Source organism: Oryx dammah, unplaced genomic scaffold, assembly GCF_014754425.2.
Source record: "Oryx dammah isolate SB20612 unplaced genomic scaffold, SCBI_Odam_1.1 HiC_scaffold_13, whole genome shotgun sequence".
Classification (NCBI taxonomy): Eukaryota; Metazoa; Chordata; class Mammalia; order Artiodactyla; family Bovidae; genus Oryx; species Oryx dammah.
Window position 1 is genome coordinate 25657049 of NW_024070197.1, and position 27120 is coordinate 25684168.

The 27120-nt window shown below is 40.3% G+C and overlaps 2 protein-coding genes across 6 annotated transcripts in view; one reads left to right on the forward strand and one right to left on the reverse strand.

The window, feature by feature from the left end:
* Positions 1–7050: 7050 nt before the first annotated feature.
* LOC120872666 (60S ribosomal protein L6-like) lies at positions 7051–7987 on the reverse strand. Its single transcript, XM_040253194.1, has one exon. The coding sequence runs from the start codon at positions 7950–7952 to the stop codon at positions 7095–7097; it is 858 nt and encodes a 285-aa protein (XP_040109128.1). The 5' UTR covers positions 7953–7987; the 3' UTR covers positions 7051–7094.
* Positions 7988–11178: 3191 nt separating this feature from the next.
* The window catches only part of IST1 (IST1 factor associated with ESCRT-III), a 36094-nt gene continuing 20152 nt past the window's right edge, over positions 11179–27120 (forward strand). For 3 of the 5 annotated variants that reach the window (XM_040253198.1, XM_040253196.1, XM_040253197.1), the window contains exon 1: positions 11179–11278. The gene's annotated coding sequence lies outside the window, so the exon portion shown is untranslated. The remainder of the gene's footprint in view (positions 11279–27120) is intronic. The other 2 variants (XM_040253200.1, XM_040253199.1) reach the window with 1 other exon arrangement.

Here is a 27120-nt window from a genome sequence, read left to right on the forward strand (position 1 = left end):
TGGTGGCTCAGACAGTAAAGAATCTGCCTGCATTGCAAGAGACATGGATTCAGTCCCTAGCTTGGGAAGATCCCCTGGAGAAGAAAATGGCAACCCACTCCAGTATTCTTGCCTGGGAATCCCATGGACAGAGAAGCCTGGTGGGCTATAGTTCCATGGGATCACAAAGAGTCGGACACAACTGAGCAACTAATACACACACACACACCCTAGAAATGCCTCTGAGGTGTTATGATTCAGGGTTATAGTCAAACAAGGGAAAAATTATTAAATAAGAAATTAGTTTACTTTTTCTCTGCTCTCAACTAAACATGTTCTGGATCTAGAAGACTTTTTCATTAATCTTGGGGTTTTTTTTTTCAGCTTCACTTTTACTTTTACTTTCCCAGTCTACTTATGAACTAATGCTATTATTTTGCCACTTTAACTATATTAACTTTCCCTTGAAATATCCTCTTGTTTATATTTATTGGCTCCTGCAAAAACCTTGTTAGGGCTTTACATTACAATAATATTGGTAGGATAACTTAAAGAATTTCATTTAAAAATGATTTATAATTTATAATTCACATACCATGAAATTCACCCTTTTAAAGTAAAGCTCAGTGGATTTTAGTATGTTCACAAGGTTGTGAAAAATCACAAGTATTTAATTCCAAAACATTTTCATCACCTTGAACAGAAACCCCAGACAGCTGTCAATCCCTCTTCTTCCTCCTTCCAGCCTCTTTCAATCACTAATCTTTGGGTCTGTATGGATTTACCTATTCTGAACATTTCACATAAAAGGAATCATACAATAATGGGCCTTTGTGGCTGGCTCTTCTCACTTAGCGTGAAGTTTTCAAGGTTCACCCATGTTGCTATGTGTGTGTTAGTACTTCATTCCTTTTTTTGGCCAAATAATATTTCATTGTATGGATATACCACATTTATTTCCATTCATCAGTTGATAGATATTTGTGTTGTTTCCACTTTTTGGCTCTTCTGAATAATGTTGTTGTGAACATTTGTGTACAATTTTTATGTGATCATGTTTTCAGTTCTCTCAAGTGTACACCTAGGAGTGAAATTGTTGGTTCATATGGTAACTCTGTGTTTAACATTTTGAGGAACTGTCAAACTTTTGCCCAAAGAGCCTGCATCATTTTACATTCCTACCAGTGATGAATGAGAGTTCCAGTTTCTTCATGTCCTGTGCTACACTTGTTAATGTTTGTCTTGTTCATTATAGACATTGTAATACAGTGAAGTGATATCTCACTGTGGTTTTGATTTGCATTTCCCTGATGACTAAGATATTACTTTGCCGACTAAGGTCTGTCTAGTCAAGGCTATGGTTTTTCCAGTAGTCATGTATGGATGTGAGAGTTGGACTGTGAAGAAGGCTGAGCGATGAAGAATTGATGCTTTTGAACTGTGGTGTTGGAGAAGACTCTTGAGAGTGCCTTGGACTGCAAGGAGATCCAACCAATCCATTCTGAAAGAGATCAGCCCTGGGATTTCTTTGGAAGGAATGATGCTAAAGCTGAAACTCCAGTACTTTGGCCACCTCATGCGAAGAGTTGACTCATTGGAAAAGACTCTGATGCTGGGAGGGATTGGGGGCAGGAGGAGAAGGGGATGACAGAGAATGAGATGGCTGGATGGCATCATGGACTCGATGGACGTGAGTCTGAGTGAACTCCGGGAGTTGGTGATGGACAGGGAGGCCTGGCGTGCTGCGATTCATGGGGTCGCAAAGAGTCAGACACGACTGAGCGACTGAACTGACTGACTGACTGATGACTAAGAATGTTGAACATCTTCTTGGGTTTATTATTAACAATTTGGAGAATGTCTTCACAAATGCATTGTGCATTTTTAAGTTCAGTTATTTGCCTTTTTATTGTTGTTTTATAAGTTTTTAAAAAAATATTCTGGATACTAGACTACTGTAGGTTGTCTTTTCAATTTCTTGGTAATGTCTTTTGAAGCACCAAAGTTCTTCTATTTTTCCTTTTGTTTGCCTTTGACTTAGGTGTCATACCTAAGAAACCATCTCCTAGTCCTTAGTCATAAAGATTTCCATGTATATTTTGTTCTAAGAATTTTATAGTTTCAGCTCTTATATTTTACTCCTTGATTAATTTTGAGTTAATTTTTGAATAGGTATTAGGCAGGAATGTTCAACTTGATTCTTTTCTATGCATATATCTAGTTTTCTCAGCATTGTTTGTTGAAAAGTCTATTCTTTCCCCATTGAACTCTCTTGTTATCCCTGTTTAGAATCAAGTGACCATAAATATATTGATTTATTTCTAGATTTTCTGTTCTATTTTATTGTCTTATATGTCTATCCTTATGCAGATTCATACAGTCTTGATAAGAACATCATGTTTTAAGGAGATGGAGTTTATATTTGGAATATAGAGTTATAAGTTTTCATGTCTTTGAATTCATTTAAGGAAAAATTAAGTTTTATAAGATGATTGCAATCAGGATAAATGTCATGAAAAGAATCTGACTTGAGAATTCCCTTTTGATCTGATATGTGAACTCAAATGAGAGTTTATAATTGTGATTTAATGCATTTTTCTTTTTCTTTTTTGATAAACTCATACACAAATTGAAGGTAAAAGGAGGATGCAAATTATTATGGAAATGTGGACCTATGAAAATTATATCATGTCGAGTCTCAAGATCTGGAATCAAGATCTGATCCTGGCACTTACTGCTGTTGATCTTGGATTGATCACTCTACAGCTCTAAGCTTCACTTTCCCCTTCTAAAAGTTAATAGACATTTCTGACCTACAGTTCCTTCACAGGAATGTTATGAGCCTCAGATTGAGTTAATATGCTTGTAAGTACCCTATAAACTGCAAAATGCCGTGGATATATTTAATATCTGTATATAGCCAAAATTATTCATGTTCATAAGTTCTCTGAGGAGTCATTTCCTAAGTGCTCTAAAACATGCACGTGTTTTTTTTTCTAGACCTTATTAGGAAGATATCCAGAGTGGTTTCTATTTCACTTTACAATTTCTAGCCTAAAAACTTTCTGAGACTTGCCCCTTTGTAACTGTTAGTCCTTAAAAAAAAAAGGCAAATTACTATGTTGCTTCAGTCGTGCCCAACTCTTTGTGACCCCATGGACTGTAGCCCACCAGGCTCCTCTGTCCATGGGATTCTCCAGGCAAGAACACTGGAGTGGCTTGCTATGCCCTCCTCCAGGGGATCTTCCTGACCCAGGGATGGAACCCTGTCTCCTGTGTCAGGTTCTTTACCACCAGTGCCCCTGGGAAGCCCTTCTTCTGTTGTGTGTGAAAGTCGCTCAGTCTTGTCCATCTCTTCATGACCCCATGGATTATATAGTCCATGGAATTCTCCAGGCCAGAATAGTGGAGTAGGTTCCCTTCTCCAGGGGATCTTCCCAACCCAGGGATCAAACCCAGGTCTCCTGCATTACAGGTGGATTCTTTGCCAGCTGAGCCACCAGGGAAGCCCCAGCACTCAGCAAACTTTTTCTGTAAAGTTTACAAATAGGTTTTGTGGGCAATATAAGGGTTCTGTCACATATTATTCTGCCTTTTTTTTTTTAAGATTTATTTATTTATTTATGGCTGTGCTTAGACTCTGTTGCTTTCTGCAGGCTTTCTCCAGTTGCAGGGAGTGGGGGCTGCTCTTCATTTCAGTGCACAGGCTTCTCGTTGTGGCTTCTCTTGCAGCGCACGGGCTCTAGGGCACAGGCTTCAGTAGTTGTAGCTCCTGGGCTCTAGGAGACAGGTTCAATAGTTAGCTGCTGCTAAGTCGCTTCAGTCGTGTCTGACTCTGTGTGACCCCATAGACGGCAGCCCACCAGGCTCCCTTGTCCTTGGGACTCTCCAGGCAAGAACACTGGAGTGGGTTGCCATTTCCTTCTCCAATGCATGAAAGTGAAAAGTGAAAGTGAAGTCGGTCAGTCGTGTCCAACTCTTAGCGACCCCATGGACTGCAGCCCACTAGGCTCCTCCCTCCATGGGATTTTCCAGGCAAGAGTACTGGAGGGGGGTGCCATTGCCTTCTCCACAATAGTTGTGAAGCATGGGCTTAGTTGCCTAGCGGCCTGTGGCATCTTTCTCGACCAAGTATTGAACCCATGTCCCCTGCACTGGCAGGCAAATTTGCAACCACTGGACAGAGAGGGAAGTCCTGTTTTGTTTTTTTTTTTCGCAGTCTCTTAACACTGTAAAAACCATTCTTAGCTGGAAGGGCTGTACAAAAACAGGCCTGACATTTTGTCTTACAAGCTTGTAAGACTCTTCAAGTACTATATCAAGTTTTAGTTATAGCCACGAGTTATAATGTATACATAAAATAGAATTACTGGTTAGTTAACCAAAGAAATGTTATGTGTTAATTTTTATCCTAACAGCAAAGCAGGATTTTCAAGTGAAACAGTGTGAGTCATTTTGGTTTTTTTTGGATTATGTTTTGCTTTGATCAAAACTGGTCTAGTCAGCCAGGGATAGAGATACTGTTTTGAATAATTGGCAGGTTGTAGTACAATTCACATTGATATAGGACAAATAATTAGACAGGACAGGACACAGGTGATGATTGCTGAATCCAAGAAATTGCTGAGTTAGAAGCAATTTTTCTAAGTGAAGCATATCATTTTTTAGCAAGACAGTGGCTTGATGACACTTTTCACTCATCTTCACTGTTATGGTTTGTTCAAGGGTCCAAAAATGTCAAGGATTCCAAAAGTTATGTGAACACACTATTACTGATGGCATGGGGAAATAGAAACTCTCAGCACATTGGTGGTGATGGTGTAAACTGACACTTCCTCTTTGTAGGGTGATTTGGCAATATCTATCAGCATTAAAAATATACCTACACTTTGACCCAGTTCTTCTGCTTCTGGGAATTTACCCAATTTGTACAATCCACACAGGCAAATATTTAAGCATTGCAGCATTGTTTATACAGGCAAAATATTAGAAATAATGTAAACACCCATCAATAGAGCAGTGCTTAAAATATATGGTTCACATAAAATGGAGTATTATGCAGCTTTTTAAAGGAATGAGAGTTATTGATAACTGCTGCTATGGTGCAATCTCTGAGATATGTATCTTAAAGCAAGCTATAGTACTAAACAAGTTACAGTATAAGGTCAGCCCTCCATACCTAAGAGTTCTTCATCCATGGAGCCAATCAACCTTGGCTTGAAACAATTGTGAATAAAAATTGGAGAAAGTATCAAAAAGCAAAACTGAGTTTTCAGCTCACTGGCAACTATTTACATATACTTTACATTGTATTGGGTATTATAAGTAAATCTAGAGATGATTTGGAGTAGATTGGAGGATTGTGTGAGGCTTCCCTGGTGACTCAATGGAATAAGAATCCACCTGCAGTGTGAGAGAGTCACGGGTTTGATCCCTGGGTTGAGAAGATCCCCTGGAGCAAGAAATGGCAACCCTCTCAGGTATTCCTATCTCAAGAATCCCATGGACAGAAGAGCCTGGCAGGCTACCATCCATGGACTTGCAAAGAGTCAGGTGTGATTGAGCATGTGTGCATGGAGGATCATAGGTGGTATGTGAAAATATTAATTCTACAGCACTTTATGCAAGGGACTTGAGATTTTGGTATCCTTGAGTTTCCTGGAACCAATCTGCTGATACCGAGGGACAACTGTAGAATGTGTAGTATGCTACTACATGTTTAAAAACAAAAGTCATATTTATGTATATGGCCTTACAGATAGTATCACTGGAAGGACTTCAATAGCATTAACATTGTCAGACACTGTTCTAAGAGCTGTTTATAACTGACACATTTAATTCTCATAACAACTTTATTAATGTAGGTGATATTATTCCCATTTTACATATGAAGAACCTGAAGCATAGAGAGATTAAGTAACTTGCTCAAAGGCACAAGAATCTGGTAACAATGATTACTTCTAGAGTCAAGAGACTGACGGACTAAGGGTCAGAGAGACTTAATTTTTGCTGTCCATCTTTTTCAGCTGTGTGTGGTTTGCCATGTTTATGCATGACTTAAAAAATTATTTTAAAAATAATTTAGGAAAATGGTAAAAAGACTCTTATGAGTGCTGTTTACAAGATAGTCAATCTTATTTTCAAAGATGTGCCAATTAACATAACTTCTTAGCTTCCAAAGGATGAGAAAGGTTGATAACACCTACAGTTGGAGAGTAGGAGAAGCTGGACCCAAGGTAGATACAGTCATGGAACCTTTTTGGAGAGCAGTCTAGTGCTGGGTTGTGCTAGATTGCATGTGCTGCCATAACAAAGTACTACAAACTGGGTGCTTTAAACAACAGCCATTTATTGTCTCATAGTTTTGGAGCCTGGACAGTCTAGATCAGACTGTTAGTAGGATTAGATCCTTTTGAGGGCTGTGAGGAAGAAACTGTTCAAGGCCTCTCTCCTAGCTTCTGGTGGTTTGCTGGCCGTCTTGGGTGTTGCTCCATGCATAGACTCTTCTGCCAATCTCTGCCTTCATCTTCACATGGTTTTCTTCCCATACCTGTATCTGTCTCCACATTTACCCTTCTTTAGAGGTCACAAGTCATATTGGATTAGGGCCCACCCTAATGAACTCATTTTAACTTGACTGCCTCTGTGAAGACCCTATCTCCAAGTCAAGTCACATTCTGAGATACTGGGGGTTAGAACTTCAACACATGTATTGGTGGGGAGACATAATTCAACCCATAAATAACATGGGTATCCAAATTTCAAACATGCATACTCTTTAACCTTGCAATGCCACTTATGGGACTGCATCCTTAAGAAATAATCTGAAAGTATGCATAGATATTTTTAGAAGGATATCCACAATGGCACCTATTGGAATGTTGGAATCTACCTAAATATCAGTAAAAGATTGGCTAAATAATGATATACCTGCTTCCGTTGTTAAAGATAATATGGATTGATATGCATTGATATAAAAAGATATGCAGAATATATTAAGTATAAAAAGCAGGTTTACCTAATATTGTATAATAACCTAAATGGGAAAAAATTTTATTTTTATTTTTTTTATTTTTGAAATGACAAGTTATTTAATTAGGTTCTTTGCAAGAAGTTCAGAATACTACTTTGTGAGGATAAATTCCATTTGTAAGAGCAAACACAGAGTGGAGGTAGCCCTGGAGCTGAGGGACAGCTTTGATTCTTCGCAGAATTTGGGAGTCCACAGCTTTCTGATCAACCTTGCGCTGCTCTGTGACCTCGTATTTCTCTGTGTCGAAGATCTCACCCTCCTGGTGTCTGGGTTTACGCAGCTTCTTCTTCTTGAAGTAAGTGTCAGTGAGATATTCTGGAATTTTCACACCACTGATATCGATTTTAGTGGAGGTGGCAATGACAAATTTCTGGTGTGTTCTACGCAGAGGAACTCGATTGAGGGATAGAGGCCCAGTCACAAGTAGCAAGCCACTGCCCAGCTGCTTCAGGAAAACGACCCTCTTGCCTCTGTGGCGCCCAGTGAGGATGATCAGAATGGTTCCAGCAGTGATGCTGGCACGCAGCTTCCTCACATGCTTACTGAAGGGTTTTTTGCCATGACTCAACAGTTTCCGAGGCACATCTTCCGTAGGGTAATACCTAGGCATTTTTTGAAGTTTGACCACTCGGGTACCACCATTCTTGTCGCCACCAACTGGTTTTGTGACAGTAGCAAGAACACGAACCTTCTTTTTCTTTTCGACCTTGGATTTAGGTGCTGAATATTTTCTCTTGTACAAGGCCTTTCTGGAGTACATGGCTGATCGGGAATATCTGCCAGTTCCTCTGACCAGGACAGGATTTCGGCTGCAGTGGGGCTTCCCCTTCTTAACCTTCTTCACCTTTTCCACCTTTTTAGCCTTCTTGCCAGCATCAGCCTTCTTGGCTTCAGGTTTTTTCTCCTTAGTATCTGGCTTCTCAGCCTTTTTACCCGCCATCTTGCAAGATGGGAAAGCGGGAAAAAATTTTAAAAAGAATAGGTATATGTATGACTCAATCCCTTTGCTGTACACCTGAAGCTAATACAACATGGTTAATCAACTATGTGTGTGTGCTTAGTTGCTCAGTCATGTCCAACTCTTTGCGACCCCGTGGACTGTAGCCTGCCAGGCTCCTCTGTCCGTCGGATTTTCAGACAAGAATCCTGGAGCAGGTTGCCATTTCCAACTCCAGGGGAATCTTCCTGACCCAGGATTTGAACCCGAGTCTCCTGCACTGGCAGGCATCCTTGACCACTGTGGCACCTAAGAAGCCCTCTAATCAACTATACTCCAATATAAAATAAAAAGTTTTAAAAAAAGGTGATTTCAAGTACTTTACAACCTTGCATATCAATCCAATAGGGAATAAAAATCTTTCCAACTTAAAAATAAAAGCAAGTTTATTGAAGAAGTGAAGTGAAAGTTGCTCAGTAGTGTCCGACTCTTTGCGACCCCATGGACTATATACAGTCCATGGAATTCTCCAGGCCAGAATACTGGAGTGGGTAGCCTTTCCTTTCTCCGGGGGATCTTCCCAACACAGGGATCCAATCTAGGTCTCCCACAATGCAGGCCGATTCTTTACCAGCTGAGCCACAAGGGAAGCCCAAGTGTACTGAATAGAGTGTATACTGTTATCCTATTTGTGTTAAATTTTAAATAAATAAAATTTTGAAATAATATATTCCAAAAACTAACAATGGCATGGAAGGTGTGCATAGGCCTTTCAGTTTACTTTACATATATATTCTCAAACTAGTAAAAACAATAAATATATTTCTGTCCTTAAAAAACAGAGTATTGAAATCAGTCCATTTGATTCTGTTTTTAAACTGACAGAACAGAATCAGAATATACTTGGGTTTCCCTGATGGTCCAGTGGTTAAGACTATGGGTGCAGTTTTGATCCCTGGTTGGGGAACTAAGGTCCCCACATGCCATGTGGCACATCCAAATATATATGTGTGCGTGTGTGTGTGTGCACGTTATATACATATATATATATATTTATATTTATATATATACTTATTGCTGAGATCTTAGCTTAGTCTGGTAGTTTCTGGGGGAAAACCTAACAATTCCCATTAAGACATATAATAGCCTAGTTGTGCACACACACTTTCTGTTTTCTGAACTATATAAAAGTTAAGTTCTCGACACCATGATCCTTCAGTTCTACACAGTTCAGCAGGCATCTTCTAAGAATAAGGGCATTCTCCACTCAGTGACATGATTATACCAAGGAAAATTAACAATAATTCCATAATATCTAATATCTAGTACATATTCAAATTTCCCAAGTTGTTCTCCCAAATATGTATTTTTTTCCCAATCTGGATCCAACTGAATTTTATGCATTTCATTTGGTTATTGTATCTCTTAGCCCTCTTTCTGTAAAGCCAGTTTTCTTGCAGATGCCACGTTTTCCATTTAATTCACTAGTATATTATTTAATTCTCTACCATGACACAGTGGAGAAGGCAATGGCAACCCACTCCAGTACTCTTGCCTGGAAAATCCCATGGACGGAGGAGCCTGGTGGGCTGCCGTCTATGGGGTTGCACAGAGTCGGACACGACTGAAGAGACTTAGCAGCAGCAGCAGCATGACACAGACGTCATTTGAAAATTTTTACAATGAATATTTTTTATTGTGGTAAAATACACATAAAAGCTACCATTATAAAAGCTTTAGTTGTACAGTAAAGTGGCATTAAGTACATTCATGGTTCTGTAACCATCACCACCATCCGTCACCAGAACGGTTTCATCATTCCAAACTGAAATTCTGTACTCATTAAACAGTAACTCCCCATTCTCCCTTCCCACACCATTCTGCCTTCTGTCTTGAGCCGACCTCTTTAAATTCCTCAAATAACTGGAATCCTGCAGTCTTGACTCTGCGAGTCCATGGACTATAGCCTGCCAGGCTTTTCTGGAGTGGGTTTCCCAACTCCCAACCTAGGGATCTAACTCATGTCTCCTGCATTGCAGGCAGATTCTTTTACCGTTTGAGCCACCAGGGAAGCCCCTGGTGGGGATAAATTCAGGCTATCTAAACAAGGTCCATGTGACATGTGGTTGCTGTGTTTCTAAGCCTTTTTAGAGCCAAGCAATTTGCTCACTTTTTTTTTTAGACGCTATTGCTTTATTGCAGAATGTACTCAATTCTTATATGCATGTATTTACCAACAACAAAAATCCATACATTTTAAAAGGAACCACGCACTGTATACTGAGGTTCTGAAAGCTGCTTCTAATTTAGAAATACTGGAAGTAGTTAGAGAGACACATTACTTATAAATTAATATAAACCTCATATGGTTACTCTTGGTTCCATCTTTGTCAGATTACCTCATCACAATTTAGCAAACCACAATTTTGGTCTTGGTAGATGCACCCAGTACAGCAGGGGGCAGGATTACCTCCTTCTAGAAGCCAAGTGCTTAGGAAACCCCTTCTAACGTTAATCAGAATAGTTTTCAAGTTAAGCACAAAGATAACTAAAAGAAAAAGTTTTCTCTGAATACAGAGATAAGGTAAATTCCCAGAGAATGTGCTGGTGAGAGGAAACATCTTACTTAAAAAACTATCGGTATTCTGTTTGAAAGAGCAATCAGACTTGGTTTAAAAAAGCGGGGCAGGAGTATAAGAGTGGGTAAGCGAGAGGGTGGACGACTAAGGAAGGAGGGCGAAGAGCCGGAAAAAGAGTCGTCAGCTGCCAGGGAAGAGTGGAAACCTGCTTAGCAGGTAATTTGACGAAATGAACCGAGACGCAGGAGGAAAGTCCCCGTGGCGAGTGAAGTCGAGCGCGGGACGAAAGCAGACTAACTCTGGATGTTTGGAAGGCCGTGCTGAAGCTGGTTTTTCCACGGACTGGAACAATCCCGAACAAGGCACTGGGCGCGGACTCGGAAAACAAACCTCAGCTGCCAGCCTCCCCGCGCCCAGGGAGTAACCTGCGAAACCCAGGGCACGCCCCAGCAGGTGATTCTGTAGGCGTGACAAGTCTGTTTCCTCCTTCCGTGCCTCCGCCGCGGGAAGTAGTCCCCGGCTGCGCCGGCTCCGAAGGAATCTGGGCAGGGGAGCCCTGAGGCCCTCAGGGCATGAGTCCCAGGAGCGGCGGGCGCGCAGCCAATCCCTGGAAAGAGGGCGTGGCTAACTCGGTCCCGCGGATTCCTCCGCCTGTGCTCGCTGTGCTGAGGCAGAGGGAGCCGCCATCTTGGATGCTGAGTCTTGGTTTCCAACTGCGTCTCTGCCGTTTTCACGTCCGGATTTGGCCAGGTGAGTGGGCATTTTCAGGGTCTAGCGTCTTTGTTTTCTTCCCCACACTGCGCCCCGGGTTTATAAGTCCCTAGGCAGGGATTTGGACTATTCTGAGGTGGCAGGTGAGGAGAAACAGAATGATCCTGGGTCAGGCCGGAGGGGCTGCGGCGCGGAAGGCCGCCGAAGGCCGGGCTCGGGGGCGTGGCAGGGCCGCGAGCAGCTCGAAGACCGCTAGTCGTGGATGTGTGACACCGCCAAACTTTCTTGTCCTTGCTTCGAGCCGTCTCTACCCTGGGGTGGAAGTGCCGCGGCCTGGGCTTTGGCACCCGACGCGGACAGGGCCAGGCCGGCGCTCTCGGCCACTTCCCTCACGCCATCTCTTCTGGCCCAGAGAGACTTCGGTTCGGTTGTGTCCCTGGTGCCGGAGGGAGTCCGCGTCCGAGGCGGGCAGCCTCCCCTGGGCGGCGCGGCCTCCAGGGAGGGCCCTGGGCGAAATTGCCTTTTTCTTTAGCGGAAGCGCGACCTTTGACCCCTTTCGCTGATCCCTTGTGTGATGAGCGGTCTTTTGAGGAGCCTGTGGTCTTGTCCTTGCGCCCCTCCTCTTCAGTTCTCATTGCTCCCTTCCGCGGTTCTGCAGGTGAGAGGACTGGAAACTCGACCTGCATCAAGTTTTACAAGGATCGGGACCCAAGAGCGCCCGTTTAATAATTAGGTAATAGCAAAGAGAGTCACTTCCACTCATTGTAGTAGTAAAACTGAAATTAAGAGCTGGTCATAGTTTTTCTATTATGCTAGCGTATTCATTATTTTTCTAAACTTTTTATTAAAATTTAAAGCACCCATTTTCATCAACGATTATTTTCTTGCCAATCTTGTTTCGTTTATACCCCCATTATGTATTCGTTTAATAAAGTAATAGTTAATATATGTGTCGTCGTCGGCCCACCAACCCCCGCCCCGCGCAAGTAGTAGCCTTTTTGACTCCTGTACTTAGGAGAAACTTCCACCGGAAATTTTGTTTTTACAGCTTTCTCAGAACCCCATCTTCTGGGATAGGAGGACTTAGTAATATCCTTTTATTCGACGATAAAAGATTGTTTTGAAACCTTAATGTTAGTATTATATTTTAAAATCACCCAGTTTCCTAAGTCTTCTCATTTTTAAAGTAGTGTTATTGTTCTGTCCAGATTGTTTTCGTTCTTCCTGTCTTCCTTTGCCTCTGGAATTTCAATGATTGGGAGCCCCAGAATCCCCAGCTCTATATAATCTACTTAATTTAAGCTTTCATTCCTTTAAAATGATTTCCCTGGTAACTCAGCTGGTAAAGAATCCTCCTGCAATTCAGGAGACCCCACTTCGATTCCTGGGTCAGAAGATGTGCTGGAGAAGGGATAGGCTACCCACTCAAGTTTTCTTGGGCTTCCCTAGTGCCTCAGCTGGTGAAGAATCCACCCGTGATTTGGGAGACCTGGATTCGATCACTGGGTTGGGGAGATCCCCTGGAGAAGGGAAAGGCTACCCACTCCAGTATTCTGGCCTGGATATTTCCATGACTGTATAGTCCGTAGTGTCGCAGAGAGTCAGACACAACTGAGTGACTTTTAACTTTGCCTTTAAAATCACAATTAAGTCCCAATTGACACAAAGTCTATCCTGATAAAAATAGAACTAGAAGAGAGTGTAGTCTAATGAGATAATTTAAAATACAGAAAAAATAGTATACATATGAATACTAACTTCATTATTTTATATGGTAAATATAAAAAAGATTGGGAAATTATTAAAAATGGCTACTCAATGTAGTATTAGGAAGCCATTAAAGTATAATACTAGACTGTAGCAGATAGGATGTTAAGTGATAAAAGAATTCACTAGTGATTGGAGTCCATGATTACAACTTTGTAAAAATATGCCTTAAGAGAAACTCTTTGTGAATGTATGCCCAACGAATTTTTTGTATTGCTTTTTATATTTTATTGAAAAACAAGATAAAGGTACTGTCATAAGGTCTTATGAATTTCAATATTTATAGCTCCTTCTGGAAAATCTTGATGGTCTCTGAATTCCGAAGTCTGTACTTTTCTTGTGAGTTATACATGATACTGCTGGTTTTGTGGTCTTTTGTTAAATTTTCAATCTTGGTTAGTTTGGTCACTGATTTTAGTACAATTTGAAAATACAGTAAACGATGTTTCTGTACATGAAATGGTTTTAAGAATTGGGCTGTATTATTGTGGAAATGTCTTCTAGCTTGTTTGTACTTTTATGTCACTTATTCATATCTGCAATGCCTAAATCATACCTGAATCTGTTCATATCACTTATAAGAAAGAAGTATTCAGTATAAATAATACATTTCAAATACAGTTTTCCTATATACTAAAAAATGGCATTCTGGGTACTGTAGACTGTTGCCTCCCTTCCCAGTTTGGTTCTTTTGGAGCTACAAGACTCTAAAGTTGGTTTCTTGGGACTTAATGGTCTGTTTTGCTATTTTTCAGCTCCTTTAAGGTTTTCAGGATTACTGTTTCTGGGCAGCTTCACTAATTTGGGAAGCTGTTCTGAGCTGCAAGTCTCTCCCTTCTCTCTCCAAGGGTAACATGAGGAATGCCCCAATCCATGGTTTTACACTTTCCCTTATTCAGAATGGAGAGTTTATCCAGTTTTAAAAGGCTCCTGAAGCTGGGTGATGAAAGAAGGACTAGATCAGTTTGTTCCAACTTTAAGGACTGGAGTAAAATGAAGGATTTGAAAGAGCCCAGAAGAGAGCATGAGGTTGTCACAATGTGTGACATAATGGTGATGTAATTAAAATACTGAGAAGTAATTTAACAATCACTAGTTCATAATCCTTTTATAAGATTTATAGTTTCCTTTTTTAAAAAATTTTTGGCTGCACTTGGTCTTTGTTGCAGTGCATGGGCTTCTCGTTGTGGTGGCTTCTCTTGTGGAGTGCATGGGCTCAGTAGTTGTGGTGTATAGGCCTATTTGCCTCAAGGCACATGGAATCTTCCCCACCAGACCAGGGACTGGACCTGTATCCCCTGCATCGGCAGGTGGATTCTTAACCGCTGGGCCACCAGGGAAGTCCCTGTAACGTTTATGTTATAGGTGTTTATGTGTCTTACAATTGTTTTTGTGTCGCTTATCCCCATTAAACTGTGAACTCCTTAAAACACTAGGGTATTACTTAAATGTCTGTTGTCTCCATCTGTTTGGCACAGTACTTGATAGAATGTGTGCATGTGTGCGTGCTCAGTTGTATCTGACTCTTTGGAACTCCATGGACTGTAGCCTTCCAGGCTCCTCCAGGCGAGAATACTGGAGTGGGTTGCCATTTACTACTCTAGGGGAACTTCTGGACTCGGGGATCAAACCTGAGTCTCCTGCATTGGCCGGCAGTTTCTTTACCATTGAACCGCCTGGGAAGCCCTACTTGATAGATGCTCTCAAAAATATTTGATGAGTGGATGAATGGCAGTAAAAATCTTGAGGTACAAAATGAGTTTAGAATAAGCTCTGAATCAAATGACAGTTTTAGGTATTGGGCAGTATTAGTATGTGATAATATATATGTGTATTCACATATACATGTATTTATACATTTTTTTTCTGTATATAATTATTTGTATATGTATAAAATAGTGACTTGACCAGAATAGTTTATTAACTTTTAGGTTATTCCTAAAATTAGTATTCTGAATCATTCAGGATACAAAGTTGATGGTAGCTTTGGAAACACAAGTTCAAATCCTGAGTTGGAAGAATTCCCTGGCAGTTCAGGGGTTAGGACTTGGTGGTTTTACTGCCAGGACATGAGTTGCCTCCCTGGTTGAGGAATTAAGATACTGCAAGCTTCAAGGCAGGGCCAAAAGAAAAAAAAAAAAAATCCTGAAATGATAATTAAATTGATCTTTTATTAGATAAGCTTTGAATCTAATTTTTTTTTTACATACATTGGTAATTATTTTGGACATGTCCTAAATAAAAATAATAGTTAATACCTTGTGGTTTAGTGTCATTGTCCTTAATGATTAGTTTTTGTAGGAGTCTAATTTCTGAAAGTTGAAAATCCTCAGAACTCAAGTTGACAAAGTATTTTGGCAAATTATTTTCCTTTCCTTAAATCTAAAACAAAACTAGAGGCTGTAAGTTTGTGGAGCTCAAAAAAAGACTTATTTTTAGTTAAATTTACTATTAACATAATAAACGAGTGACAGCTTTGTACTAAGTACTGTATGAGACAGTGTGGGAATAACAGTGGAACCTTAGAAATAGTGTGTGCTTTGAGAAAAGTCAGACATGGCATACTAAAAGCAGCAGCAACCTTGAGAAGAGCTAAATTGATTACAGCTGAAATCCTCCAAAGAGGTTGAAACAGTTAAAGCAAGGGAAAAAAGATGCAAATATATATTTAACTTTTTATTTAATCCCAAAGATATAAAATTCCATGTAATAATGGAGTATAACCTTTAAAAATTGTGAGCCACTGTATTGTATACCTGTAACTTATATTGTACATCAAGTATTCTTCGTTTTTTTTGTTTGTTAAATTAGCAGTTGTGGCGCTTGAGCTTAGCTGCACTGAGGCATGTGGCATCTTCTCAGACCACGGATTGAACCTGTGTCTCCTGCATTGGCAGGCAGATTCTTAACCACTGGACTACCAGGGAGTCCTAGTCTTCAGTTTTTAAAAAGTTTGTTTATCAGCTATCTTTGTTTTAAAGGTGTTTGTTTTTGGCTGCGCTGAGTCTTCATTGCTGTGCGCTGGCTTTCTCTAGCTGCAGCGAGCGGGTTCCTCTGGTTGCAGTGTGCTGGTGTCCCATTGTGGTGGCCTCTCTTGCAGCGGAGCATAGGCTCTAGGGCGTCTGGGCTTCAGTCGTTGTGGCATGGTGGGCTTAGTTGCCCCACAGCTTGTGGGATCTTTATGCACCAGGGATTGAACCCATGTCCCCTGTGTTGGCAGGTGGATTCTGAACTATAAGTATGGGTCTGTTGACTGGAGTTTTACTTATTTTTTTGCCACCTTCCAGGGCTTGCAGAATCTTAGTACCCCCACCAGGAATTGACTCTGGCTCTAGTCAGTGAAAAGTGTGGAGTCCTAGCCATTGGACCTCTAGGAAATGCCCTAAAATCCACAAATTTTCATTTAATCCTCATACTAGCTTTTTGAGGGATGTTGTTGTTTTTGGATTCTAAGTCTAGTGTCCTGCTCTTTTGTGACCCCTTGGACTGTAGCCCACCAGGCTCCTCCAGGCAAGAATACTGGAGTGGGTTGCCATTTCCTTCTCCAGGAGATCTTCCTGACCCAGGGACCGTGCTTGGCAGGTGGATTCTTTACAACTGAGCCATCTGGGAAGCCCTTGAGGTGTGAGGGTTCATGTAAATATCGGTGCTAAGTTTCCTTAAGTATTTGATAGAATTTCCTTAAATGTTTAACAGAGAAGCCACTTGGGCCTGGATTTTCTTTTGGAATGGTTCTTAATTTTAGATTCAATTTTTGTCATGTATAAGGGGCAGTTATATTTTGTATTTCTTTTGAGTTAGTTTAAAAAAGAATTGCTTATTTTACTTTTTGGTTGCGCTGCGGCTTCATTGCTGCACTTGGGCTTTCTCTAGTTGCGATGAGTGGGGGCTACTTTAGTTGTGCTGCATGTACTTCTCATTGTGGTGGCTTCTCTTGTTTTGAAGGACAGGTTCTAGGCTCTTGGGCTTCAGTAGCTGCAGCATGGGGGCTCAGTAGTTGTCACTCAAGGGCCCTAGAGTGCTCAGGCTTCAGTGGTTGTGGTGCACTGGCTTAGTTGCTCCGTGGCATGTGAAATCTTCCAGACCAGGGATCAAACTCATGTCCCCTGCATTGGTAGGCAGATTCCTAGTCACTGTACCAGCAAGGAAGTCCGGCTTTTTTTTTTTTTTTCAATTGTAGTTGACTTACAATGTTGTGTTAGTTTCAGATGTACTGCAAAGTGATTGTCATTCATATATTTACTTTTTCAGATTCTTTTCTGTTATAGGTTATTACAAATGTTGAATATCGTTCCTTTATGCGTCAGTTTTGGTAAATTGCATTTCTAACAGATTTGTCCATTTTGTCTCGTATTTATAGGTGTAAGTTAGTAATACGTGTGTGTACTTGTGTTCAATTGTGTCTGACTCTGTGACCCCATGAAATGTAGTGCTTCAGGCTTCTCTGTCCATGGAATTTTCCAGGGAAGAATACTGCAGTGGGATGCCATTTTCTACTCCAGGGACTCTTCATAACCCACATCTCTTGGGCTCCTGCATTGGTAGGCGGGTTCTTGACTGCTGCATCATTTGGGAAGCCCAAGTTAGTAATAATGTCCCTTTTAATATTTATAGGCCCTGTAATGATATCCCTCTTTTTCAGTCCTGATACCGGTAATGTGTGTGTCCCCTGCCACTTCCGTCCTTAATCTTTCTAAAGAACCTGTGTTTGATTTCATTGATTTTCCTCTTTTTAGTTTCATTGGTTTTTACCTTTTGTTTCTTTCTGCTTGCTTTGGGTTAATTTTTCTCTTTTTAGGGTTACTTGTGGAAGCTTAGTTTACTAATTTGAGACCTTTCTTTTCGGGGGCGGGGACAGGAAGTAGAAAAGAATAACTTTATTGCTTTGTCAGGCAAAGAGAGAGACACCAGGCTTCTGCCTCGAAAAACTGCCCCTCAGACCTTCCTTCTTTTCTAATGTGAGCATTTAAAATTGTAAAATTTCCCCAAGCACTGCTTTAGCTTCACACACACATTTTGATGTTATATTTTAATTTTCATTTTTTTGCAGTTTAAACTTTAAAAAATAATTTCCACTTGAAACTTCCTCTTTGACATGTATTATTTAGAAGTATAGTGTTTAATTTACAAGTGTTTGGAGATATTGTTATCTTTCTTATTACTGATTTTAGGTTAATTTCCATTGCAGTTAAAGAATATACCTTGTGTGACTTCACTTCAGTTCTGTTTAATTTGTTAGAGCTTGTTTTGTAACCCAGGATGTGGTCTATGTTCATAAATGTTCCCTGTGGATTGCTATGTTGAGTGGAGTGTTCTGTAAATGTCAGTGAGATATAGTTGGTTATTATTGGTGTTCAGTTCTGTACTCTTGCTGATATTCTGTCTGCTAGTTTAAGAAATTTCAAAGGGAAATAAATATGTTGAGGTGTCCAACTACAGTTAAGGATTTGTTTCTTTGTCCTGCCCTGTCTCTCTTTTGTTGTTCCTTGTATTTTGAAGCTTTATTGTGCATTCACTATTAGGTTGCATTCACTATTAGATTGTTACATTTTCTTTTTAAATTCACCCTTCTGTGATTATATATTATATAATATCCCTTTGTATCCCTAGTTCTTCTTGCTGAAGTCTACTTTGTCTAACAGTATAGCCCCTTCAGCTTTTTTTAAAGTTGAAGTATTATTGATATATAACTTGTTATTAGTTTCAGGTGTACAGCATAATGATTTGATATTTGTATGTATTGCAAAATGATTACCACATTAAGTTTTTGTTGTTCAGTCTCTAAGTTGAGTCCAACTCTTTGCGACACTAGGCTTCCTTGTCCTCTGTCTCCTGGAGTTTGCTCAAATTCATGTCCATTGAGTCACTGATGCCATCAGTAAGTCTAGTTAACATCTGTCACCATACATAGTTACAGTTTTTTCCTCTTTTGATGAGAACTTTTAAGATTCATTCTCTTGGCATTTCCCTGGCAATCCAGTGGTTAAGACTCTGCATTTCTATTGCAGGGGGTGCAGGTTCAATCTCTGGTCGGGTAACTTAAGATCCCACATCCCACATGCCCGGCAGCAGGGCCAAAAAAATGAAAAAGAAATTTTTTTTTCTTAGTAGCTTTGTAATTTGTTGTTGTTCAGTTTCTCAGTTGTCTCTGACTCTGTGACCCCTTGGACTGCAGCATGCCAGGCTTCCCTGTCCTTCATCTCCCAGAGCTTGCCTAGACTCCTGTCCATTGAGTCGGTGATGCCGTCCAACCATCTTGTCCTCTGTCGTCCCCTTCTCCTGCCCTCAATCTTTCCCAGGATCAGGATCTTTTCTAATGAGTTAGTTCTTCGCATCAGGTGGCCAAAATATTGGAGCTTCAGCATCAGTCCTTCCAATGAATATTCAGGGTTGATTTCCTTTAGGATTGACTGGTTTGATCTCCTTTCTGTCCAAGGGACTCAAGAATCATCTGCAACCCCGAAGTTCAAAATATGTAATACAGTATTAATCATAGTCACCATACCACATTGTACATAACATCCCATGACTCATTTACAGTATTTTATAACTGGAAGTTTGTAATGAAATGGGTGGAGGGGGTTGAAAGGTACAACTTTCAGCTTTATTTTGACTACTGTTTGCATGATATACTTTTTTTCATCCTATTAACCTTTTTACGTTATTGATGTGAATTTAATCTTGGCAGTATATAGTTTGATCATTTTTTGAACCATCTGGTAAGCCTAGTTAACATCTGTCACCATACATAGTAACAATTCTGACAATCTGTTTTTTAAATTGTCATGTTTAGATAATTTCTACTTATGTAATTTTAGTATATTTGAATTTAGGTCTACCACTTTATTATTTGTTTTATGTTTTTCATTTCTTTTTCTGCTTGCATGCCTTATCTTGGGTTATTTGAACAATTTAGTCATCAAGTTTAAAACTTGTTCAGCTTTTTAGTCTTTTTTCAATATAGTATGTTTTACTGGTCAGTCTAGGAATTACAGTGGACATACTTAACTTTTCACAATCTACTTAGTATTTTATCACTTCTTGTGGAATATATTAATAGAAATATCATGTAGGTCCCTTTACCTTGCTCCCTATCCGTTTATACTATTATGTTGTGGTTATCTTATGTATTATGTTTACATGTGTTGAAAAAAACCCGTCAGTGTTGTTAGTTTGCTTTTAACTGTCAAGTACCTTTTAAGAGGCAGAAGAGAACAGTCATCTGTTGTATTTACCCAGATATTTGCCATTTCTGTAATGTAAGATATAAATATTTGCCATTTCTTCCTTTATTTTAGTGTTCCAAGTTTTCTTATTAATGTTCCCTCATCTGAGAGTAACTTGTGTGTGTGCTGAGTAGTATCCGACTCTTTGCGACCTAATGGACTATAGCCTACCAGGCTCCTTTGTCCATGGGAGTTTCCCAGCAAGAATACTGGAGTGCATTGCCATTTCCTCCTCCAGAGGGTATTCCTGACTCAGGGATGGAAGTTGCATCTCCTGTGTCTCCTGCATTGGGAGGTAGATTCTTTACCACTGAACTACCTGGAAAAACCAGAGAGTGATTCATTCCCCCTGTATTTCTGAAGGGTATTTTCACTGGGTATAGAATTCTGGGTTGACAATTCTTCTCTGGTCGTACTTCCTTTTGGTCTCTGTGGTTTCTGATGGGAAGTCTTGTTATTTGAATAGATGATCTATAGGTAATGTGTTTTTCTTTGGCTGCTTTCAGTATTTTAAAAATTTGTCTTCAGTTTTCAGCAGTTTGATTAAGATGATTCTGAGCATACATTTCTTCGGGATTATTCAGTTCAGAGCGCTCTGAGTTTTTAGCCTGTAGATTTATTTATTTTGCTAAATTGGGAGAGTTTTCACCCAATATTTTTCCAAAAGTTTTTGGGTACCAAACTGTTTCTCCCATCCTTCTGAGATTCTGATGATGCAATGTTAGACCCTTTGCTATTTCTACAGATATATGAGACTGATCACTTCTTTCAGTGTCTTTTTAAAATCTCTTTTTCATATTGAATACTTAGTATTGATCTATGTTCAAGTGCATTGGCAGTTTCCATTGTTATTTTCTTTCTGCTATCCAGCCCATAGAGTGAGTTTTTAACATTTTTAAAAAACAGATTTTATTTATTTTTGACTGTGCTGGGTCTTTAATGCTGTGTTGTCTTTTCCCTAATTGAGGCAAGCAGGGGCTACTCTCTTGTTGCTGTGTGGGAACTTCTCATTGAGGTGGCTTCTTTTGTTGTGGAGCACAGGCTCTAGATCATGCAGGCTTCAGTAGTCACAGTTCCCCAGCTCTAAAGCACAGCCTCAATAGCTGTGGTGCACAGGTTTAGTCGCTCTGTGGTATAGGGGATCTTCCCAAGTCAGGGATCAAACCCATGTCTCCTGCATTGACAAGCAGATTATTTACCACTGAGCCACCAGAGAAACCCCTCTTTTGATGATTGTATTTTTCAGTTCTAAAGTTTGTTTCCTCAGGAATTCCCTGGTGATCCAGTGGTTCTGACTCAGTGCTTTCACCACCAGGACCTGGGTTTAGGGGCTGGTTTTGATCTCTGTTGAGGAACGAAGATCTCGCAAGGTGCACAGAGGGCCAAAAAAAAAATTGTTTCCTCTTGATGTTTTTTGTTTCTTTACTGAGATTTTCTAGTCATTCAAGAGTATTTGCCCTTACTTGTTGCAGTGTTTCCTAAATTTTTTTTTTAATTGAAGTGTGGTTGAATTGTTGAAATATTTTTACAGTAGCTGCTTTAAAGCCTTTGTCAATTAATTCCAGCAACTGTATGATCTCAGCGTTGATGTACGTTGATTGTTTTTTTCTGTGACTTGACTTTACTGATTTGGTGTATTTCACTCAGTCTCTCCCTACCAGGGATCCTCTTTCTGGCTTCTCAAGACAGGACTAGAGAGTTGAGCTTCTCTTGCTATTCATACTTCCCTGTGTCAGTGCTCACTTCTGGTTTCAGACTGCCTTGCATCTAGGAAGTACCAGAGAGAAAAACTGATAAACTCACTGCCACTTTATTGGTGTATCAAATTTGTTAGATCTAGTTCCTGGCTTCTTTGGTTTTGTGTAAAAATCAAGGCTTTGGCTGGATATCTTCTGGTTTCACCCCCAAAGCCACATACTTTTTTCTCCCGTCTGATCTGTATCCCTGGAGTCTTATTCTGTGTACTGTGTATGTGGGCCCCTTTGCTTCCTGGCTTCCAGTTAAGGGATAGATGGACCTGCAGGAGGAATGAGGTGCAAATTGTCTGCGCCTCCACCAGTGTAATTCTTTGCTGGTGGCCCTTTCTGGATAGCTACCCTCCCCAGGTTCCACGTCTTCATCTTGCCCATTCAGGCCTAGATGTATTTATGGTTCTGGGGCAATTCATTATCCTTTGTTCTTTTCTTTAAATGTTACCCACATCTTTATAAGTAGTATCTTTATTGAATTCTCCTCAGTTTAACCAGGTGTGGATACTGTGTGTTTCTAGCTGGTACCCTGATTGTTAGACTCCTTTAAAGGGGCCTTATGATTTTACTTTTGTAAATCTGAAAGATGTTATTCCTGAATCATAAGATTAATAATCTAGGTTTATTTTTATCTACTTTCTGTAGTAGGTTTACAGTAGGGTTTTGGGGGGAGAGAACGTCTCTCCTTACATTCCCAGCCAAAAGATTCACTGTGAAATACAGACACCTCTTTGGGATTTTCAGCTTCCTTCACAATGTTGGATTTATATTTGTAGCATAAAACATTCAGTTCCTCTTTCAGGAAATTTTAGCACCTAAGTCCCTGATCATGTGATTGTTTGGGTTCCTTTTGTTCCCATGCTGTTTGAGCAGGGTCCCAAACTAGCATTTGTGGATGTTGACCCATCTTTGACAAATATGTGAAATAGAGGTGTCTTTATACCCTCCAGAGTTTTTTCATGTTACTAAAGCTACCCGTTATTACCTGTCTCTCTGTGATGTGTCTTTCAGTGTCTAGCCACTTTAGTTACCCATTCAGATAATGTTTACTGAGGAGTTAACATTTTACTTTTCTAAGGAGGCAAATGAATTTATTTATATTACTTGTTTTTTGATAGAAATTCCAAATTACATCTGAGGTAGATTTGGTTTTAGTGTTAGTCCAAATTCCTTAGATTTGAAAAGAGTTTACATATAGGTGTTGACTAAAAAATATGCACAGCTTGAGAGTTGCTAGTTATGTTTTGTTTGGGGCAAAATGAGGACTGTAGTCCAGGAGACAGCACCTCAGTTCTGAGAGACTGTTCTAAGGAGGCAGGAGGGGAAATGAGGCTATGAACAAGTTTCTAACAAAGGGAGCAGGCAGTTTGAACATCAGAGATGAGGTTATCAAGTTAAGGAGTTTCGCATTCTGTGTATGGGAAGAGGCAAGCCTCTGGATTCACTGAATTCATTCCTTTCATATGCACCTCATCTACCCAGGGCTAAATTGTTTCCTTGTTCACCTGAAGAAGTGGCAGATGGCTGCTTTTTTGTATCAACACCCCCCCTCCCCGCCCAGCAGTCACCGTTGGGGGGGTGGCAGCATCTGTTGGATGGCAGTTTCCGGAGCCCTCATTCGCATTTGGAGGCCAGAAATCGCTGATGGCCGTGGCCGTGACATTTCTTGTTTATTGATAGGGCAGGAAGTATTTTCATTTCCTAGCTCTTCCCCATGGTAATAGTTCTTCTCTGTATTCTTGCCACCTCTCCTTAATCTCTTCAGCTTCTGTTAGGTCCATACCATTTCTGTCCAAAGTGTCCATCTTTGCATGAAACTATACAAAAAATTATACAAAAAAGATCTTCATGACCCAGATAATCACGATTGTGTGATCACTCACCTAGAGCCAGACATCTGGAATGTGAAGTTAAGTGGGCTTTAGGAAGCATCACTACAAACAAAGCTAGTGGACGTGATGGAATTCCAGTTGAGCTATTTCAGATCCTAAAAGATGATGCTGTGAAAGTGCTGCCCTCAATATGCCAGCAAATTTGGAAAACTTAGCAGTGGCCACAGGACTGGAAAAGGACAGTTTTCATTGCAATCCCAGAGAAAGGCAGTGCCAAAGAATGTTCAAACTACTGCACAGTTGCACTCATCTCACATGCTAGTAAAGTAATGCTCAAAATTCTCCAAGCCAGGCTTCAACAGTACGTGAACCATGAACTTCTAGATGTTCGAGCTGGTTTTAGAAAAGGCAGAGGACCAGAGATCAAATTGCCAGCATCCATTGGATCATCAAAAAAGGAAGAGAGTTCCAGAAAAACATCTAGTTTTGCTTTATTGACTGTGCGGACCACAACCAACTGTGGAAAATTCTGAAAGAGGTGGGAATACCAGACCACCTGACCTGCTGAGAAATCTGTATGCAGGTCAGGAAGCAACAGTTAGAACTGGACACGAAACAACAGACTGGTTCCAAATTGGAAAGGGATGATAAACGTCAAGGCTGTGTATTGTCACCCTGCTTATGTAACTTATATGCAGAGTCCATCAAGAGAAACACTGGGCTGGAGGAAGCACAAGCTGGAATCAAGATTGCCGGGAGAAATATCAATAACCTCAGATATGCAGATGATACCACCCTTATGGCAGAAAGTGAAGAGGAACTAAAAAGCCTCTTGATGAAAGTGAAAGAGGAGAGTGAAAAAGTTGGCTTAAAGCTCAACATTCAGAAAACGAAGATCATGGCATCCGGTCCCATCACTTCATGGGAAATAGATGGGGAAACAGTGGAAACAGTGACAGACTTTATTTTTAGGGGGCTCCAAAATCACTGCAGATGGTGACTGCAGCCATAAAATTAAAAGATGCCTACTCCTTGGAAGAAAGCTAGACCAACTAGACAGCATATTAAAAAGCAGAGACATTACTTTGCCAACAAAGGTCCATCTAGTCAAAGCTATGGTTTTTCCAGTAGTCATGTACAGATGTGAAAGCTGGACCATAAAAAAAACTGAGTACTGAAGAATTGATGGTTTTGAACTGTGGTGTTGGAGAAGACTCTTGAAAGACCCTTGGACTCAAGGAGATCAAGCCAGTCAATCCTGGTTTGGAAATCAGTCCCGAATATTCATTGGAAGTACTGATGCTGAAGGTGAAACTCCAATACTTTGGGCTACCTGATGCGAAGAGCTGACTCATTGGGAAAGATCCTGTTGTCGGGAAAGATTGAAGGCGGTAGGAGAAGGGGATGACAGAGGATGAGATGGTTGGATGGCATCACCGACTCAATGGACATGAGTTTGAATAAACTTCGGGTGTTGGTGACGGACAGAGAGGCCTGGCATGCTGCAGTCCATGGAGTCGCAGAGTCGGACATGACTAAGCGACTGATCTGAATTGAACCCCATGGTGATAAATTCGACCATATTTGGGAGACATTTCATGACCTTTTTTTGTTTTTGTCCCATGGTGTTGGGAGACTCATCCCAGATCAGGTAAAACATCTTCGTTGATAAAGTCACTCCAGGTGTTAATTTCCTAATCAATGGAATTGGGCCCATTTATAAATAAAAAAAGTCTCTGTATATAGGATCCAGGAATTATTTCCCTTGTTGCCTCTTCCCATACCTAGAATCACACTATTGCAATTACTCTGTTATAAATGTCATCTATTTCTTCAAGATGTTTAGTTATCATTAATTTGGATGAAGGCCTGATTATGCATCATGTAATACAGAAGACAGCAATCTTATAAACACATTATAAGTAATAACAGTTAATAACGTGATTAAAGTTTCAGCTAGGGATTTAAGCCATGAGCTTTCAGAACCAAGTCATCTTCCTAAAACAGCACCCATTAGAGGATTCATCTGGTATATAAGCACAGCATTCAGTTTGAATTATAGCACAGGTGCCCCTTCAAGATGCTGTAAGGATAGTAAGGGCCATATGATTTTGTAAGACAGCTTTTCTTATCACAGAGACCTCAATTTTGTGGGCTAATAGCCTGGTTGCATTAATCATACAATACCTTTTGAGTGAATTTTGGTAAGGCTTCGATGTGAGAAATAACATTTTCCAGTCCTACAAAAGGTGGAAAAATAGCTGCTAAGTGGTCATACCAATGAAATAGAGATCTCTTGGTCCATCAAGTTCATATTGGTGGTAAATTTGCTGGAGTCATATCTAAGTTTGTACATAAGTGGCCTTGAACCCAAGGGAATCCTAGAGTATACCTTCCTAGCCAGTCTGGTGGAAGCCAGGGTCATAGATTGGACCCACAAAGGCCATTTAGTTCTTTTTTTTTTTTTTTTTCCATTTAGTTCTGTTAGGTGTATTTCTGGTCTTCTGACGCAATCTGTTCCATATCAATCACTGTCTTTTATGAGAAATGGTACATTGGCAGTTTTCATAAGACAGCCTAATTTTCCAGTGCTATTAGGTTGATTATCTTTGGTATGATTTAATTGTTATCAGCATTAAGGGTGGCCTTTAGGATAACCGACCATAGCCTGGTATTAGCCAGATAAACCCATCCCATAACTGAGGAAGCATCCCTCTTAATAGTCTAGAGTTTACTTTTTCTTTTTTTTGACTAGGATTTAGCCTGTTGCTCTTATTGAGCTTGACTAACCTTAAGGGAAAATTCATATTTATGGCCAGGGTCAGAATAAATATGTTTGTTTGGCCAAATGAGTTGGTCTTATTTAATGATTATGAGTAGTAGCCCAGACAGAGCTATAATTCCTTTCTTCTAAAATAAACTGTGTAAGAGCCAGCCAATCAGAGCCTTGGAGGGGAGAAATCCACCAAGTTAAACTAGAGGTACTGGATACAGGTAATTGACCACAACCCAGCAGTATGATTGATTTATAAAATTTGCATAAGATCATGCCCATGATAGAAAAACATTTGATTCATGTGTAAGAGTCCAAAAAACCAGGAAGAAAACGTAATGAACAATTGTACGAATCAGATCCAGGTCTTGGATCAGCTGTCTACTTCTTATGTCATCGTCTTCACCGAAAATTTGATGCTTTCGAACTATGGTGTTGGAGAAGACTTGAGAGTCCCTTGGACAGCAGGGCGAGCAAATCAGTCAGTCCTAAAGGCAATCAACCCTGAGTATTTTTTGGAAGGACTGATGCTGCA

Coding starts and splice junctions, on each gene's coding strand:
- LOC120872666 (XM_040253194.1), bottom strand. CDS start 7,952: ATGGCGGGTAAAAAGGCTGAGAAGCCAGATACTAAGGAGAAAAAACCT.